The following is an 18,969-nucleotide window of genomic DNA, read 5'->3' as shown; positions in this document are numbered from 1 at the left end:
TAGGAAGAGAAGGTAAATATTAAGTATAGATATAATTGGGTATAAGTGGACATGTGACAGAACAAGGGACATTGAGAACAGAACTGGCTGCAACACTTAGTTTCAGTCACAATGCCCCTATAGAAATTAAGAGTAATGAACCTGTGAGAAATTATTTTGGCAACTAATGTTGAAAAATACTCTTGCCCTAGCCGATTTTTCTCAGTGATTAGCATTAGCCCTCGGACTGAAGAAGGGTTCTGGGTTCAAATGTGATCAAGGTCACTTGCCTCAGTTGCAAACTCAATCCCCAGCCCTGGGTTGTGTGCAGGAGGCAACCACTCGATGTGTCTCTTTCACGTGGATGTTTCTCTCTCTGTCTTTACCCCTCATTTCCACTCTTCCTAAAAATAAATGGGAAAATATCCTCAGATGAGGATTTAACAAACCAAAAATAACTTTTGAAGTTTGGTATCTTTAACTTTCATTATAGAAAAGATAGTGAGTTTTCATACTTTTTGGCAGGAGAAATTAGTTATCACTTGCCATTTTGAGGGACATGCCCCATCTTGGAAAGCAGGGGCTCTGTCTCATCTGCTTCCTTCCCATTGTATACACTGGCTGGGCACAGAGTCCTGGATGAAGGGATTTGGGAGGGTGTCAGCTCTCTCAGCCAGAGATCTGCTCTGGGATGCAGACAGGACACCTGGTATCTACCCTGGAAACTAGCCTGGCCAGGCTTCATGCAGAGAGTTATTTCATTACATCCCCATCAGCCCTTCCAGGTAAGAATGGTATTTATTTTTCAAATGAGAAAAAATCAGGCTCAATTCCAGTCAAGGGCGCGTACCTCGGTTGCAGGCTCGAGGTACACACACGCACACACACACACGCACACACACAAACTTAAAAAGAAAAATAAATAAAAAATTAAACTATCTCTTCTAGTTTAGTCTTCTTGAGGTTTAGAAATCACTGGTGAATATCTTCCTCAAATTCTTTACATACTTGGAAACTGTACTTACGTCACTGCCAGGACAGAGGGCCTGTTTGGAAAACCTTTCTTGGCCTGTAGCCAGAATCATACCTCATCAGCCCATAACTGTTCTTGATGAATTGCCCATCTTTTATAAGTTACATCAGATTGGACTTAATTACTTATAGTCATAACTAGAAGTTTTGTCCCAGTTATTAAGTGACTTGTTCATTCATTAATCTGAATGCCTACCATGTAAACAACTGTCCTTTTTTTATAATTTTTAAAAATATATTTTGATTTTTTACAGAGAGGAGGACAGAGGAATAGAGAGCTAGAAACATCGATGAGAGAGAAACATCGACCAGCTGCCTCTTGCACACCCCTTACCGGGGATGTGCCCGCAACCAATGTACATGCCCTTGACCAGAATCGAACCTGGGACCTTTCAGTCCGCAGACTGAAGCTCTACCACTGAGCCAAACCGGTTTCGGCCCTTTTTTTTATAATTTAAATTGAAGTGTCAAGAACCATGTAGCATTTTATCGTCAAGGAAAACTTGTTGAAAGTCTTTACATGTGTGGAGATTTGTTAACTATTGGACAAAATTCAGAATATGGTTCCTGCTGTCTCAGAACATGGTCTAAGAAATTCTCTCCCTCTCTTTCTTTTTTTTTTTATAAAGTAAATTGGACAGATGTGTGTTTAGTGTTGTGGGGTCATGGAGAGCAGCGCTCTATTCTCTGGAAAACAATTTCTGTGCAGTGACCCACAGCCAGCAACTCAATGCCACTGTGTAGGCACTGGATCAGATTTGTGTTTTTGGGTGTTCTATTTTGGGTGATCATTTTAAAGAAATCTTGACAGCTGTGGAGGGGGCAGACTAGGTGGGATTTGGGCAGGTGGAGGTTGGAGAGACCTGTGGGCTAAAGACAAGTGTTCTTGTCAAGCAGAACCATCAGTGAGAGGACCAGCTGCTCTGTGATGAATGAGCTGTGCGCTTTTCATGTCTCAGGTCAGTGACACCTCAGAGATTAAGGTGAAAGGTAGAGGTCAGTTTTCATGAACCCCAAGGGCTTTTTTTTTTTTTTTTTTTTAAGTTCTCGAATGCTTAACTTTTTTTTTTTTTTTTAATATGTTTTATTGATTTTTTACAGAGAGGAAAGGAGAGAGATAACTAGAAACGTCAATGAGAGAGAAACATCGACCAGCCACCTCCTGCACACCCCCAACTGGGGATTTGCCTGCAACCAATATACATGCCCCTGACCAGGAATCGAACTGGCAACCTTTTGGTGTACCTGACAATGCTCCAGCCAACTGAGCCACACTGGCCAGGGCTACATTTCTGGGCTTGTTTGTTTGTTTTTGTTTGTTTGTTTTTTAATCAATCTTTATTGTTCATATTATTACAAAGGTTCCTCATTTCTTCCCCCCTCCACCAGGTTCCCACCCCACCCTCCGCCCCCTCCCCATCCCCCATTGTCCTCATCCATAGGTGCACAGTTTATGTTCAGTCTCTTCCTCCCTCCCTTTCCCCGATAGTAAATCCCTTTTCAGATAGTAAATCTGTTACTTAGCATTATCTCATATCAATAATACCTCCACATGCCCAATGATACACTTCACACAAAAGACATTTCCAAATAGGTCAACCAGCCTCATCCAGGCCCCACCCAAGGCACTTACAGATCAACACCCCAGCGCTATACTAACTCAACACATCCAGATCTAAGCCTTCATCACTTGATTCAGCAGACCCTCAAGTTCCCGCAAAAGTTTCCAGCCATGTCTGAGAGGCAGCCGTGGGCAGGTACAGGCGAGGAGCGAGCTGTTTCGGGCCTGGCTGCTCCGGGCCTGGCCTCTGTTGCTCTGGTTCGTTCCACAACCAGCTGCTCCGGGTCTGGTCACTGCCGCTCCCGACCTAGTTGCTCTGGACTTGGCTGTTGCTGCTACAGGCCTGGCCGCACCCGACCCGGCTGCTCTGGGACCGGTTGCTCCGGTCCCGGCCGCTCCGGGCCTGGCCGCTCCCAGCCTGACAGCCGCTGCTCCGGGCCTGGCCGCTCCCAGACTGGCAGCCATTGCTCCTAACCTGGCCGCACCAGACCCGGCTGCTCCGGGCCTGGCCGCTCCCAGCCTGGCAGCCGCTGCTCCTGGCCTGGCCGCACCAGACCCGGCTGCTCCAGGCCTGGCCGCTCCCAGCCTGGCAGCCGCTGCTCCTGGCCTGGCCGCACCAGACCCGGCTGCTCCGGGCCTGGCCGCTCCCAGCCTGGCAGCCGCTGCTCCTGGCCTGGCCGCACCAGACCCGGCTGCTCCGGGCCTGGCCGCTCCCAGCCTGGCAGCCGCTGCTCCGGGCCTGGCCGCTCCCAGCCTGGCAGCCGCTGCTCCGGGCCTGGCCGCACCAGACCCGGCTGCTCCGGGCCTGGCCGCTCCCAGCCTGGCAGCCGCTGCTCCGGGCCTGGCCGCACCAGACCCGGCTGCTCCGGGCCTGGCCGCTCCCAGCCTGGCAGCCGCTGCTCCGGGCCTGGCCGCACCAGACCCGGCTGCTCCGGGCCTGGCCGCTCCCAGCCTGGCAGCTGCTGCTCCGGGCCTGGCCGCTCCCAGCCTGGCAGCCGCTGCTCCGGGCCTGGCCACACCAGACCCGGCTGCTCCGGACCTGGCTGCTCCCAGCCTGGCAGCTGCTGCTCCGGGCCTGGCCGCTCCTAGCCTGGCAGCCGCTGCTCCGGGCCTGGCCACACCAGACCCAGCTGCTCCGGGCCTGGCCGCTCCCAGCCTGGATTCTTCGTGGTTGTCTACTGCTGTTCTGGGCCTGGCTGCTCCCAACCCGGCTGCCCTGGGCCGGGCTTCTCCGGGCCCAGCCACTCCGTGTCTGGGTGTTCCTGGACTGGCCACCCTGGGCTTGGCCGCCTCTGCCTCAGGCCTGGCTGCCACTGCCCCAGGTCTGGCTGCTCCAGTGCTGGCCGTTGATGCTCTTGTTCTGGCTGCTGCTGTTCTGGGGCCTGGCCACTGCTGCTCCGGGCCCAGCTGCCACTGCCTTGTGCCTGGCCACTCTAGGCCTGGTCGCCGCTGTTCCAACATTCTGTCCCTTTTTTCTCTTCTTTTTTTTTTCTTTTTTTAAAAAAAACAACAAAACGCATTTATGTTGCAATGTTGGCTGGTGCGTTGAGTTCTGACTTAGTCTTTGATTTTTCAAGATCTTCTTTGTATTCTTTCTTAAGTAATTTTACTATCATTTGCTCTCACTTGATTTCTTCACATTGAGAACTTCTTTGGTTTCTTCCTCCTTGTCCTGGGAGCTCAGCAGGTTGGCCTGTGGCACCCCTTTGTTCTCCGCGGGCTCCCGCGCTGCTCCAGCCTGTTGCCGGGGTCGGCGCCGCCCAGGAAGCAGCCCCCGTCCTTGGCTCCGTTGCCAGCGCTCAGCAGTCGAAGGCTCAGGGGCACCCCCCCCACTGGGGGCCCCGTCGCCCGGCTCCTTGCTGGCGCCCAGCTGGCCGGTGTCCGGCAGGGGCTCCTGCTCCTCGTGGCGTTCCTCCAGTCTGGAGCTTTCTTTCTCCCTCCCACTAGGGAAGTCCAGGATCAGAGTCAACAGACTGTCCTCTGCGCACAGTGTGCACGACTCCGGGGGCTCGGCCTTTCGCCGCGCTCCCAGGACTCCACCTCACAGCCCCGTCTCCCCCTGCCCGAGCCTGGGTCCCCAGGGACTGGCCCAGACCTGGAGTTCGGGGAGGTCTGGACTGAGGCTCAGAGCTGCCGCCGGAGGCTTTGTTTCTTCCGGCTAGGGTAATCCAGCATCAGAGTCAACATTCAGTCCTCTGCGCGCCATGTGCGCGCGACTCCGGGGGCCCCGCATTTCGCCGTCCCCCGGGATTGTCTCCCCCTGCCGGAGCCTGGGTCCCCAGGGTCTGGCACATAACTTGGGGCTCAGCGCTGCCGGTTCGGGGGTTCAGCCCAGGCTGGGGGTTCTATTTCCTTCCTGCTAGGGAACGCCAGGCAGCACCCAGCCCTCTCCTCCTCTCCGGCTGCGACCTCTCCGCGCGCGCGTGCGTGCGAGCGCGCAGCATGTCTCCGTACCTTAGGCTTTTTTTCAGCTCCTCTGATTTTCCTTCTGGTTTTCTCCCTCCTTCCTATTGTAGAGTTTTCAGTCAGTCGACTACCTGTAGCTCTGGGCAATGTCCACTCTACATTTTAGTTGTATTCCTTTGAAATTGTTGTGAGCTGCTGCGGCTAGGTGTATACCCGAGCAGCCATCTTGGATCCTCCTTGTTTGTTTGTTTTTTAAAGATGTCTAGCCCTAGCTGGTTTGGCTCAGTGGATAGAGCATTGGCCTGTGGACTGAAGGGTCCCATTTCGATTCCAGTCAAGGGCACATGCCCAGGCTGCGAGCTGGATTCCCAATGGGGGTCTGCAGAAGGCAGCCGATCAGTGATTCTCATCGTTGTTTCTAACTCTTTCTCCCTCTCATATTTTAAAAATAAAAAAGATGTGTAGACTTAAAAAAAACAGGTTAGTACATGCTCATGATATAAAATAAAGAAGGATATTCAGTCACACGGTTCATTTTTCTGAATCGCCAGCATTGTTGTTCCTGTGCTCCCTCCCAAGAGTCTCTGCACTTCCTCACATGCACATCAACATACTATTCTGTGTTTATGTCCCTCACTGTGGGGTTAAAGTTAGGGTTAGGTTTAGTGATAAGGTGATGGCTAGGATTAGGTATACATCATGGGTACTGCTCTTCTCCGTACTCTTTTTCTACGTTAGTCATAGGGAGTATCCTCAGTCTAACTGCCCTTCGTGGCATTGGGTGTGCCACAGTTCAGTACCTGTCCTGTGCTGGTGGACTTAGGGTATGTTTAATCACTTGTTATTGGAGGCATTATTGGAACAAGTCTTATTTATCTGCATGTTTTTGCACCTGTGAAATACTTGTTAGAACTGGGGATTCTAAGAGAATAGTGTGGATATGGACATTTAGTAGGTAGTTCCTGGCCTCCACAGGGTTTGTTCCAGCCAGCCCTGTGGGCAAATGAATGCCTTTGCCATACTCCCCAACACATGCATTCAGACTTTGAGTTCTGCCAACCCTATAGACAAAACATGGAATTTCAGCTTCATTTTTATTTCTTTATTAGCAGCCCGGTGCACAAATTCGTGCACAGGTGGGTTCCCTCGGGTGGCCTGTGGAGATCGAGCCCCAGCTTGCAACCCCAGCCTCGCAGCCCCACCTGGCACCCTGCTTTGCCTGGCACCCTCCCCTCACCTGCTCCACCATCCCACCTGCTGGGTGATTGGTTGGGGCCAGGCCCCCTCCCCAGCTCCCTCAGTATCTGGGAGCCAGGTGGTGGCCCCGTCCCTCACCACTGTCACTGGTCGCTTCTTCAGGGCAATAGCGGGCGATCGGACCCCTTCTTACACATATGATATGGTGGTCAGCGCATATCATAGCGAGTGGTCAAATTCCAGGTCTTCTGATTGAAGTCCCAGTCAAACATCCACCCAAGGGGAAATTTGCACATTAGGCTTTTATTACATAGGATATCTCTTAATGTGTTTGTGTGTGTTTAAACATCATCTAGTTTTCTGTTTTGTGAACAGCCTGTTCTTTTGCCCTTTTTAAAAATTCAGCTCTAATCTTATTACTGATTTGTGCAGTTTGCTGTGTTTTAAGGAAGTTAGCCCTTTGTGATAGGAGCAGTAAATGTTTTTCCCTGTTTGTCTTTGAAAAAGTCTTTTGAGTTTACAATGCTTCTTTCTTGGGAGATGTTTCTGATCTTCATGTTTTCAGACTCTCAAACCTCCTATTATGGCTTTAGCTTCTGGAGTGTCCTGAGAATGGCCTCTCCCCACCCACAGTATAAAACAAAATTATCTTATTGCAGCACTTTGATGAATAGACATGTTTGTGTTTAAATGTTTTACTCATCTTGAAATTATGATATGAAGTAAGTCTACAACCTTATTTTTCCCAGATGGATAAGCAATAGTATTCATTGAAAAAAATCTGTTTTTCTCCCACTGATTGATTTAAAATGTCACTCTTATCAGACACTCCAGTTTCTTATATTGATATATTTGGATATATTTCTTCATCTCCTATTCTGTTGATTTGTCTTTGTAGATGTGTACCAGTACCAAACATTTCAGTTATGGTTTTCAACATTTTGAATATCTATAAGGCTAGTCTTCCCCTATTTTTCTTTATCAGAGTTTTCTTGGCTATTTTTGCATTTAAAAAATATATGTTAACTGTAGAATCAGGCTATCAGGTACCTCAGAACCCTGTTGACACTCTTATTAGGACAGCAGAGTATTCAAGCAGACCCAATGTCTCTGTGAGGAAGTTTCTGCCCGAGAACGTGGCGCCCACCACATCTTCCTGCCTCTTCGCTGTCCCCCTTTTCTCTCTCAGAAGAGTGGTTTGTAAATTACCTCCATATAGCTTTCTCTTAGTGTTAAATTTAATCCAAGGTACTTCAATTTTTTGTTGTTGTTACAATGTGGTTATTTCTTCCTTTCTGTCCTGAAAATTGTGTTTAATTGTATATGTAAAGCCTGTTGATATCTGTATAAGTTTTTCTCTCTACCTAATGAAATTCCTTCTTTTCCATGGCAGTTTTCTACTTGGTGTTCTTGGATTTTCAAAGTTAATTATTGTTATCTGCAAATGATGGTCTTGCTTCCCCTTTTCTGATTTTTACCCCTCATTTCTTCTCTGTGTTGATGTCATTGGTAATTCAGTAGTGGTGGAGTGTGCTTTGGAGTGACCCATCTTATTAAATGGTAAACAATCACATCTCTTTCCTATTTTATTAAGAATTTATACAAAGAGTGGAAATGGAATTTTATCAGATGCCTTCTCAGTATCTTAGATACTGGGTCTCATAATAGGTTTGGGTTTTTTTTGTTTTTTGTTTTTTGTTTTTTTTTGGGGGGGGGGTTTACTACCGGTCTATTAATATGATGTAGTAATAAATCTTCTAATACTATATGTTAAATTATCCTCTCTTTTTAATAATTTTACTTGGTTGTGGCTTATTACTCTTTTAGTTGTTGCTGGATTGTATCTGTTGATATTTTAGTGGGGATATTTTTATTGGTACCCATAAGTGGAAATGTTTCTATAGGCAGGGTGTGTGTGTGGATTTGTTTGGAGATTGGGGGTTCTTTTTCAGAAAAAAAAAGATTTAGAAAGGATTCCCCGCTGCTTGGATCAATTTAAATAACACTGGAACTGTCTGTTTCTTTATGGTTTGTAAAAACACCAGACTCTGATGGTTTTGTAGGAGTTGATTATATTTTAGGTGACACAGAGAATTCAAAATTCCTTTTCTTACCTAAACATAGGCTAATTGACTTGCGAAAACTTTTTTAGTTTAATAAAATTTATTCCAATTCAGGAGGTTAAACCCACCTACATAACATACATATGTCCATATGTGTATCCATCCATGTTGTGCACATGTGTGTATTATACACATGTATTCATAAGTGTGTGTATGTGTTATACGCATGCATGTGTTTTCGTGTGTGTTGTGTTATACATGCATGTATATGTGCCCTGCAGGTGTGTATTATACGTGTGTGTGTGTGTATGTGTGTGTGAGAGAGAGAATACAAATGCATGTGTCACTAAATGTATTTTTGTACCCACTTATGAGCTCTATCCTGGGTGTTAGACATTGCAGGGTAAGGCTGCATCATGAATTTGCCTGTGTGGGTCTGCACATGTAATGTGCGTTGGCATCCCTTAGCCCAGTCGGCAGCTTTCCTGGAGCAGTTCTGGCTATCCTCACCAGGAGTGGAGGGCTTGGGCAGGGCTGTTAACCCCACGAACAGACAAGGCTGGCCAGGCAGCTTAAGAAGAGGGACGAGCTGAGGACAGTGGAGCAGTGGCAGCTGATTAGGTTGTTGATGGCACATCTCCCATGTGCTGGGCCTCAAGGTGAATGAGACATAGTCTCTGTCCTTCAAATTTACCATCTCGAGGGAGAAATGTACCCACAGAGGTATAAACAGCAATGCCAGAAGTGCAGTACTGGAGGTCAGTACCAGGTGATGTGGTAGTTAGGTGGAACTGATTGAAATTACAGGGACTTGAAAAATGAGTGACTTACCAGGTTCTCAGAGGACATGCTGGAGGCCAGCAGAAAGAGAGGGCTTTTTCCTGTGCAGGAATAGCTTGGGTCACCCCTGGTGGGTGATGCCTCATAGTGTGGGGCTGTGCACTCAAACTGAGGGACTTGGGGTGTTCCTTGAGGAGACCCCTGTGTCCCCAACTCCAGTCCTACAGCGACTTGCTCAGTTCTGTCAGCAGGGAGAATAGAGAGGGACTGTGTGGTTATCCCAGTGACATGGAGCCGATGTGGAGCGTGGGCTGGCCTCTTCCTATCCCCCAGCATGTCCTACCTGACATTTGTAAGAGGTAAGTTAGAGGATCCTGAGCCCAGGTGATTTGCTCTTTGGTCTTTATGTTGTATTTTCTATCTGAGACCATCTTGCAGCTCACTTCTCATTCTGCTGAGATGCTCACTGTGCTGTGTCTCTTTGTGCTTCTTTGTTACAACAGATGCAGGTTTTATTCCTTCAAATAAGAATTCTCATTTTAGGAGAGTAAACAATTCTTGGGTACACAGTTAGAAAATCTGGTGATTAAGCCTAAAGAAACAGTGTCCTTTGAAACAATACACACACCCTTGCATATGGTATTTTTTAATCATAGAAATGACATGCCTATTGAAAAATATGCAGACATTACAGAAGTTCATAAATAAGGTAAAAGTAAAAGCCCTTGACCATTCCCCATCTCCATTCAGTCCTTTTACTGTGGCTACCTGTGAAGATGCCCGGTCCAGTTCTAACCAGTTTGGCTCAGTGGATAGAGCATCAGCCTGTGGACTGAAGGGTCCCAGGTTCAATTCCGGTCAAGGGCAGGTACCTTGATTACAGGTACCTCCAGGGGGGGTGGGCAGGAGTCAGCTGATCGATGTTTCTCTCTCATTGATGTTTATAACTCTCTATTCCTCTCCCTTCCTCTCTGTAAAAAAATCAATAAAATACTTTTTTTTTTTTTAAAGATGTCCTGTTCAGCCTTCCAGACTTGTATGTAAGCAGGGTGTGTGGGTTCTGGGAAATGGAATCATATTTCCAACACTGTATAGACATGGAAACATTTTTTTCTTGACTGAACTGTAGCCCTGAACTTTATTCCATGATAGTATATGCAGGGTTCTGTGTTCTTTTTAAGGATTGTGCAATTTTCAATTATGATTGCACCATTGTTTAGTTTACCAGTTTATTACTGAGTTTGTCCTGATATTTAGCTCTGTATATTTGAGTGAGAATATCTATAGGAGAGCCCTGGCTGGTTGCTCAGTGGTTAGTGCATTGGACCATGGACTGAAGAGTCATGGGTTTGATTCTGGTCAAGGGCACATACCTCAGTTGCAAACTCAATTCCCAACCCCAGTCAGGACGCATGCAGGAGACAACCAATCAATGTGTGACTCTGATATCGATTTTTCTCTCTATCTCTCCCCATCCCTTCTACTCTCTGAAAATCAATGGGAAAACTATCCTTGGGTGAAGAGTAACAAAACAAAAGAAAATCTGTATGAGAAAGTTCTAAAAGTAGAATTGCTGAGGCAAATGTATTTTATACACTTTAAATTTTGAGGTGTTTTTCAAACGAACCCAGAAGGTCATGTGAACTGTGGTCCCAGCAGTGTGTGTGGACATGGCTATGTTCCTGCTGTTTTACTTCTTTAGCTATTAGAGGGCTTGAGTGCCCTTTGTATTTTCTCACTCGATCCATAAAAGCAATATGAGATAAACGGTTGTTTTTTTCAGTTTGGTTCTAGAATGTCTTTCTATTCACTGAGCAAATCAAATTTGTCATTCTTTCCTTTGTGCTAATCTTAGGAAGACTTTATTTACCCCAAGATTATAGGAATATTCCCCTTAGTTTTGTTCTAGTCTTCAGTCCACTGGAATTTAGAGCTGATTGCCCCACCTCATTTAAGAATGGCCCATGCTCTTCTCATAGGCTTGAAATGCCGCCAAATAACTTATTCACTGGGATTTTATGCAAACATGGACTCTGAGATCCACCTTTTTAGTAAATATCAGAATTTGATAAAATATTTACCAAGACTAAAAATGGTTTCTGTAGCCCTAAGTTTACAAAGAAATATGACTAAAGATTGAGAATGTAAAATTGAAGGAATTTTTTAGCTTTATTTAAATGGTGTCAGTTTCTGAGCACTAAGAGCCCAAGACTCATTTTATTTGCTTTGTGACAGTTCTTATTTTATTTTACTTTTTACTTTTTTTTTAATCTCCATCTGAGGTTATTTTTTTTTCCCATTGATTTTTTTTTTTAGAGTGGAAAGGAGAAGGCAAGACAGGCACATAGAGAGAAACATCCATGTGAGAGAGACACATCAATTGGTTGCCTCCTACATGCATCCCAACCAGGACCCCAGGACTGGGGATCCAACTTGCAACCCAGGCATTGCCCTTGATCGCAATCCAATCTGAGATCCTTCAGGCCAGCGCTCTATCCACTGAACCAAACTGGCTAGGGCTACTTTGTGACAGTTCTGAAGCCCTCCTAGAAGAACCGTGAAACAAGAAATTAATTGTAATAAAGTTCGTGTGCAGGAAGTAGTCTTATGCTGCCCCCTGTTTAAAGTCTTTGTTGTTTAAAGTCATATAATCCTCTACATGCTTTTTCTCACCTGTCGCACCACAGCCTAAATGTGATGGCCAAGTCTTACTGACACAAGTGTGGCGGCGTTTGAATCTGATAGAATGTGACTACTTCGGGTTGGAGTTTCAAAACATCCCATCCTACTGGGTAGGTGCTTCTCATTCGTTTGGAAATAGCTCTGGGTGTGTTGTAGGACCCTCCCCACATCCACGGGTCACCGAGAGCCTTTGAGTTATGACTATAGTTATTTTCTTGTTAGTAGCATACTTACTAAATAGAGAAGTTATTTCATGGATTTGCTCTCTTCTTAAATCCTCTTTAGATTTGGCTTGAACCTATGAAACCCATCAGTAGGCAAGTACGAAGTAAGTCCCATTTTTTTTAATTCCTTAAAATTCTGTTCACTCAAAGTGCTTTGTTTTTATTCTTGACTGTTCAAATCTGAGGCATGATGAGATGTTCCCTGTCACCATTCTGGATAGCCATGAGGGTGCTCCAGCAGCAATGGACCTGGAGGTCAAGGTGCTGTTTAATGCGGGGGTGGGGGGCAGTGCTTTCACTCTGGTTCTAGGTTATTTGCCTCGAATTTGGAAGCAATATGCAAAAATAGGTATGCAGTTTCTCTTTATGACATGACACTGAGGTTCTTCCTTTAATTGACATTTTAATAAAATAGTTAATACCATTCTGTAAGTATAAACATCATTTTAATTGTAAGCATGATTATTTTTGTTAGTCTCTTAATTAAATTTTTTAAACTTCCTTATTACTAAACTGAGGAAGAAAGGACGTGAGGAGTAACTTTGTTATTCACTGATGAGCTAAGGCCATTTTGGTTGCCATAACATTTTAACAAACAGTTCCTTTTTTTTTTTGGTGAAAATTACATGGTTGTGTTATTATAACATTTCAATAAAGCTGAGTGCTTAGATGAGCTAAACAATAATCAGGTTGTTCCAATTCAGTATAGTGAGTGATGACAACATTTTTCTTTCAGTCAAGTATATAAGAAATTCAAAAGTAATTTTTATTATTACTCTTAATTGTGTAAATATATTAACTTTTTAACATAAAAAATATATTTAAAATTTTTTAATGTGCAATTTCTTCAAGTTTCCTTGCGTAATATCCATTTAACACAAAAGTTTTAAAATTTTTCTTTACTGTATATGAATGGTACTTAGGATTCATAATTTCATGTATAGGAAATTTCTTAATATCATCTCATTTGGAAAGATTTGCTTTAACAGTCCGTTTGAATGTACTAGCTCAACTATATCATAATACATAGAAAGATAGTAACTACAATACAGAGAGATGGCCTTATATGTGACATTTAAATTTATTTTTTTTTTATAGGGCCAAAGAATGCAATGCTTCGCCTAGCAGTAAAATTTTTTCCACCCGATCCGGGTCAGTTGCAGGAGGAATACACACGGTAAAGAGCCTGTTCTGAATTGAGGCCACTGTCAGCAAGGCCTTGAATTCACCTGTGTTTTCCACAGTGCCTGACTTATCAGATGTTCAGGGCATATTTATTCAAAGAATGAATGAGTCCAGTATACACATAAAAACTGTGATACGTATGTAATAGTGAAAAGAAGCATTCAGGCAGTTAACCCTTGCACCAACACAAATGGGCATAAATTTATACATATGCATAAAGTTCTTAGGAATTTTGCCCATATATTTAGTAGTACTTCTTTGACAATAAAATACACTTAATTAGGAGAAGTACCTAGTATGTGAGACCTCATGAATAGGTAGGACAGACACTTCTGGTGACTTCTTTTCTGCAATTCCTGAATTCATGCTTGATTCTTTAAAGCACATATGTCAAACACAAGGCCCGCGGGCCAAATCCAGCCCGCCAGGCCTTGCAATGTGGCCCGCACCGCGCTGTCATCACTGCACTCCGCTGTCAGTTTATGACATTGTCAGTTTATGACTGTTCAGTAAACCATTCGGCCCGCGATTTAGGCTGGATTTTAGATTTTGGCCCCTTCTCTGATTGAGTTTGACACCCCTACAATTGAAAGAAAACATTAAAAGTTGTTTTTTCTGGGCAAAGGATTATAGAAGGTTTTTCCTTATGTTTTATGTACCAATTTTATAATGAGAATAAAGGAACAACATAAAACAACTCACAGCCCAAGGTCAGGTGTGAGCTGAATAGGACAACTGTTTAGCCCTTAGACAAAACATGGACTTGTCCTAGATGTCTTAGGAACCTCTCTCTGCAGTTTTCACAGGTAATTTACCATCAGAAAAGTAGACTGTCCGTGTGAGGAAATGTCCAAGATCACATTTGTTTACCTCCCGCTATATAGGTGAGGAAATGACCCCAAGGATGGAAAAGAGTTTTTATGGTACAGAATGTATCTCAATGACATATTAAATACCTGATATCAAAAAAAGATCCCTTTTAAGGTAATAGCTTCTAAATATATTTAGACCTTGAAAGTGATGAATAACAGAAAGTGCTACCTAATTCAGCATGATGGGCCCAAGCCATGTTTATGCAGAAGGTCCTTGGTTTATTCATTAAAAAAAAAAGTACTCACTTGGGACAAGAGAAGAAAAACATTGAAATGAAGCCATGTAGAGTAAAAGTAGCCCCTCACTCCTTGCACCACATTCTGCCCAGAAGCTCTGACCCCAGCATGTTCCAGCAATACACAGCCACCTAGGGCAGCGGCAGTCTGTGCATATGAAACTCGGGGGGGATATAATTACCTGCACATCCATAGCCTGTGTGGACATCTTTCCCTATTAGTATATACCGTATGTATGGCTGCTATCTAATTTATGTAATCATTCTTATATATTAGTTCATATTTAGCTTATTTCCAATTTTTCTCTCTTATAATGCTACAAATAAACATCCTTCTCCACATATCTTTGTGAACTCTGGAAATATTTATCTTGGAATTGTTGGGTTAAGGGGTATGCACATTTCCCCCCCCCCCTTTTTATTGAATATATTGGGTGACACAAACTTAATGAAATCATATAGGTTTCAGGTACATGATTACACAACAAATCATCTATATACTGTATTATGTGTTCATCACCCCCAATCAAAACTCCTTCCATCCCCATTTATCCCCCCTATACCCTCCTCCACCTCCCCTCCACCCCAGGGGGTACACACATGTAAATTTTAAGTGAATGCAATACATTTTAAGATATCACACTAAAATGTGAATTTCAGTGAGGGGAGTGTTTGTCTTGTTCACCATCATATTTCCAGATCCAAGAAATCTGGAATACAATCTGTGCTCAGTAGTTATCCTATATAATAAAAGGGAAATATGCAAATCGACAGAATGGCAGAATGACTGGTCGCTATGATGCACACTGACCACCAGGGGGCAGATGCTCAGTGTAATAGCTACTCCCTGGTGCACTCCCACAGGGGGAGCACCATTCAGCCAGAAGCCTTGAGCCGAGCTCAGGGCTGGCTAGTGGCAGGAGCCTCTCCCACCTCCACCATAGCACTAAGGATGTCTGACTGATGGCTGTCAGTTGGATATCCCTTAAGGGCTCCTGGACTGTTAGAGGGTGCAGACCAGGCTGAGGGACCCACCTGAGTACACAAATGTTGTGCACTGGGCCTCTAGTTGATGGGATGAAGAAATACATAAATATTTCCAAATCGCTTTTTCTGGTTATATTCTCACCAGTGGTATTAGGAGTCCCCGTTCTTCAAATTCCAGGCAAGAAATATCAATCTGCTTACAAGTTTCATTGCCACATTTTAAGTTGTATCTTAATTGGATATTTCTCATTTTTCACTCAAAATCATGGGTACTGTTGGTGTGTAACAGAAGTAAGAGAAATTTGTGAGCTCCTTGAAGTGTACAGTGCTAAGGGGTGTGAAGGGTCACTCGTGACTTTGCTCTGATGGATCAGTGGCTGTGTTCTCCTGCGATGGAGACGTGGGGAGTGTGTTCTAGAACCTTTGGAGCTGATCTCTCTGATGTTTTGAATTCCCTTGTAGATACTTGTTTGCCTTGCAACTTAAGAGAGACCTGTTGGAAGAGCGTCTGACCTGCACAGACACCACAGCGGCCCTCCTCACGTCCCATCTTCTGCAGTGTTAGTATCTGCCAGTGTGGCAGACAGCAGGTGTCCTAGGCTCCTGAATGTGACAAAGAACAGGCCTTTCAGTTTACACATTTTGTAATAAACTGAAGACTAACTTCTACAAAGTGGAATTCCATAAGGCAATCAGCCCACGGCTAAGAAACAAAGGCTCAAGGCCAAAGTCGGTCCCACACACATTCTTTCAGATTGTCCCTCATTTGTGCCTTCACGCATTTTACCAAAAACCTCTTCAGTCTAAAAGCCAGACGGTAACCCTGACATGGTACCCCCAGAATCAGGTCTCCTTGAGGAGAATGTCACAGCTCCCCTGGTGATGGGTTAGGCATTAAACCCTGAAGGAAAAAGAAAATATTTCCTCAGTATCTCGCACAAGAGAAGGTTCAGCAGTATGTGAAGAACTGTAGTTACTTCAAAAACAAACTAGGAGAAATGTAAGAAGAGGTTCTGGCAAGCAGGTGTGGTCTTTGCCAGGGCTTTTCCAAGCCCAGCTAGGAAGGAAGGAAATACCCTTGTTGCTTTTGGACTAGATGTGGAGGCACATCTTTGTGGTGTAAACTAGTGCTTCTGAAAGCTGGAAAGTAAGAAGCATGCTGTAGAAAATTTCAGAAATTTTACTAATACGTATGTGGGTTAATTTATCATTTACTTGGTTCTTTCCCTGGCACACCTTCAAATAGCATTTTTTCTTAATCCTTCCCTGGGGGTATGTTTTTATTGATTTTTAGAGCGAAAAGAAGGGAAAGAGAAAAACATCGCTGTGAGAGAGAAACATCGGTTGCCTCCTGTATGCATCCGGACCCGAGATTGTGCCCACCGGGAATTGAACCCTTTCTGTGTATGGTACAACACTCCAACCAACTGAGCCAGCCAGCCAGGGCCAAATAGCAAATTTTATCAATGGTTTTTCTCCTACGGGATAGTACTTGTTGATTCTCATTAACATACGTTTTCAAAGTGACTTAGTTGTTTTTTATTTGACCTGAAGTCTTCTCAGGTAGACAGATGGCTTTTCACTGTAAACTCATTTGAAGGGCTCTGTGTACAGCTTAGAGATGTCATAATAACTTGTCCAACTGTGATTTTCACCTTAGAAGTGTGCTGCTGAGGTTGAAGGCCACTGAATCGATTTGACAGCCACATTCAGTGCATAATTCTGAACTGGGCTTTTAGCTGTAAAAGACACAGTTGGGTAGTCGGTAAAATATGAATAGGGGCTGAGGCTCAGGGTCACAGCAGGTCCTGGTCCCTTCTTGCTGTGGGTGCGGTGCTGTGGTTGTGAGCGAGAACACCTAGTTTATAGAAAACCCATTCTAATATGTGATTCTACGCATGAGACTTCACTGTGGATTTAAAATGGTCTCAAGACAAAACAAGAAATATATTGCTTAACATTATTGGGCTTTACTATTTTTAAAACGTTTGTGTCACCTGGAAATACTGAAATTAGAAACATTGTTCCTAAAGAATTTGAGAGGCCTGAAGGAAAAAAATGATTTAAAATACATTATCTTGAAACAAGTAAAATACCTTATCCTGGTCATAGTAGTCTGAAACAGCTTTGGGATAGATAATGTGTGATGTAAAACAACAAACATATCAAGCTTGCAAGCCCAGCATTTGCCTCCCTGGAGTCACTCACCTGTGTCTTAATTCTTCAAAACACAGAAGAAATTATCTTCACCTGTTTTTATATTTTGCCTTCATAGCATAAAATATTTGGAATACAAATACAAACTCTTGTTTATATTACTCTTTTTTTTAACTTATCTTTACTGTTGAAAGTATTACAGGTAATTCCTTTATTCTCCTCTTACCCCTGCCCCTGCTCCCCCCATGCTACATATTTAGGATAATATTTTCTGCTTTTTAGAGAAGGCATTGTACACCCAAATGCATAAACTAAAAGTAGAAAAAAATTATCCTAAATCTGTAGTAAAATAACATGAGTTTATATTTTTCTCTTTTTTTAATGTGTTTTATTTATTTCATACAGGAAGGGAGAGGAAGAGAGAAATTGAAACATGAATGATGAGAGAGAATCATCAATCAGCTGCCACACATGCTCCCTACTGGGGCTCAAACACACAATCCAGGCATAAGCCCTGACCTGGAATCAAACCAGGACCTCCTGGTTCATGGGTCAGCACTCAACCTCTGAGCCACACTGACTGGGCAAGTTTATATTTTTCTTTATTTAAAAATTAAAATTACTGACTATTATTATCTCATCTTAGCGGAAATAGGAGATTATGATGAAACCCTGGATCGCGAGCACCTCAAAGTCAACAAGTACCTGCCCCATCAGGAGTGTTCTCTAGAGAAGATACTAGAATTTCATCGGAAGCACATGTAAGTCAGTGAGAATCAGCCGGTGGACTGCTGTCACTACAGTTGGTCATGGCTAGTGCATCAAGAAGCCTGCATAAAGGCTTGGACTAAAGCCACAGCTGACCACGGCTCTCTGGGGACACGGCCTACTGCTTTAGAAACGGCTGGAAGAGATATCAGGGCCAGGGAGGAGTGAGGACAGGAGCCCTGGGTGGCCAATGTGGGCTTTCTTATCCATTGCAGGTAGAGACATCCCTACAGAGAGCTCGGCCCAATGCTGAGGTGCTGGGTTCTCCACACTGGCCCCTGGCGAGTTTCCTGGACTGTAGTAAAGGATGCCTGGAGGGAACATACTGGAGCAGTAGGGACTGAAGAGCGATGTGGAATGAGCAGGAGAAGGCAGAGCCAGGGCAGTCACTGTAGATGAGGTGAAGATGACCGTGACACAAAGCCTCCTGTGCTGATCACTTCTGTGAGGTGCTAGGCTCTCAGAACCCGATTGTTTTTAGTGCTGTGACCCTGCTGTCTTTTATCACAGGGGCCAGACGCCGGCCGAGTCAGATTTCCAGGTGCTCGAGGTTGCACGGAAGTTGGAAATGTATGGCATCAGGTTTCACAAGGCTTCCGACAGGGAAGGAGCCAAGATTAACCTGGCTGTGTCCCACATGGGCGTCCTCGTGTTCCAGGTAGGGTTAGGAACTTCTCTGTGATGGGGAGGAGGGTTTATATACATTAGTAAACCTTTGCTCCGATGAATAAGGTCTTGGACTTGGAGGAGAGCTTTGCATGTCATCTGATCTGGCCTCTCAACCAGTAGAGAAATTGTCATCTAGTCTTTGTCCTCACTGTCACAAAACCCATTGCCCCT

General features: G+C 44.4%; 1 protein-coding gene across 6 annotated transcripts in view; it reads left to right on the top strand.

Annotated features, from left to right (window-relative positions):
• FARP2 (FERM, ARH/RhoGEF and pleckstrin domain protein 2) overlaps window positions 1-18,969 on the top strand; it is a 94,969-nt gene that overhangs the window by 30,538 nt on the left and 45,462 nt on the right. For all 6 annotated transcript variants that reach the window (XR_014795767.1, XR_014795768.1, XM_084892582.1 and 3 more), the window contains exons 3-8: window positions 11,706-11,810; window positions 11,986-12,028; window positions 13,023-13,101; window positions 15,667-15,764; window positions 18,008-18,122; window positions 18,640-18,787. Coding sequence is in view for 4 of the 6 variants with exons in the window: in XM_084892582.1 (XP_084748708.1) it covers window positions 11,706-11,810; window positions 11,986-12,028; window positions 13,023-13,101; window positions 15,667-15,764; window positions 18,008-18,122; window positions 18,640-18,787 (588 nt within the window). In the remaining 2 variants the exon portion in view is untranslated. The remainder of the gene's footprint in view (window positions 1-11,705; window positions 11,811-11,985; window positions 12,029-13,022; window positions 13,102-15,666; window positions 15,765-18,007; window positions 18,123-18,639; window positions 18,788-18,969) is intronic.

The sequence above is a fragment of the Pipistrellus hanaki genome (genome assembly GCF_964339955.1).
Source record: "Pipistrellus hanaki genome assembly, chromosome: 8".
Classification (NCBI taxonomy): Eukaryota; Metazoa; Chordata; class Mammalia; order Chiroptera; family Vespertilionidae; genus Pipistrellus; species Pipistrellus hanaki.
Note: the sequence above shows the minus strand (reverse complement) of the source record. Positions and strands in the feature narration are given on the sequence as shown.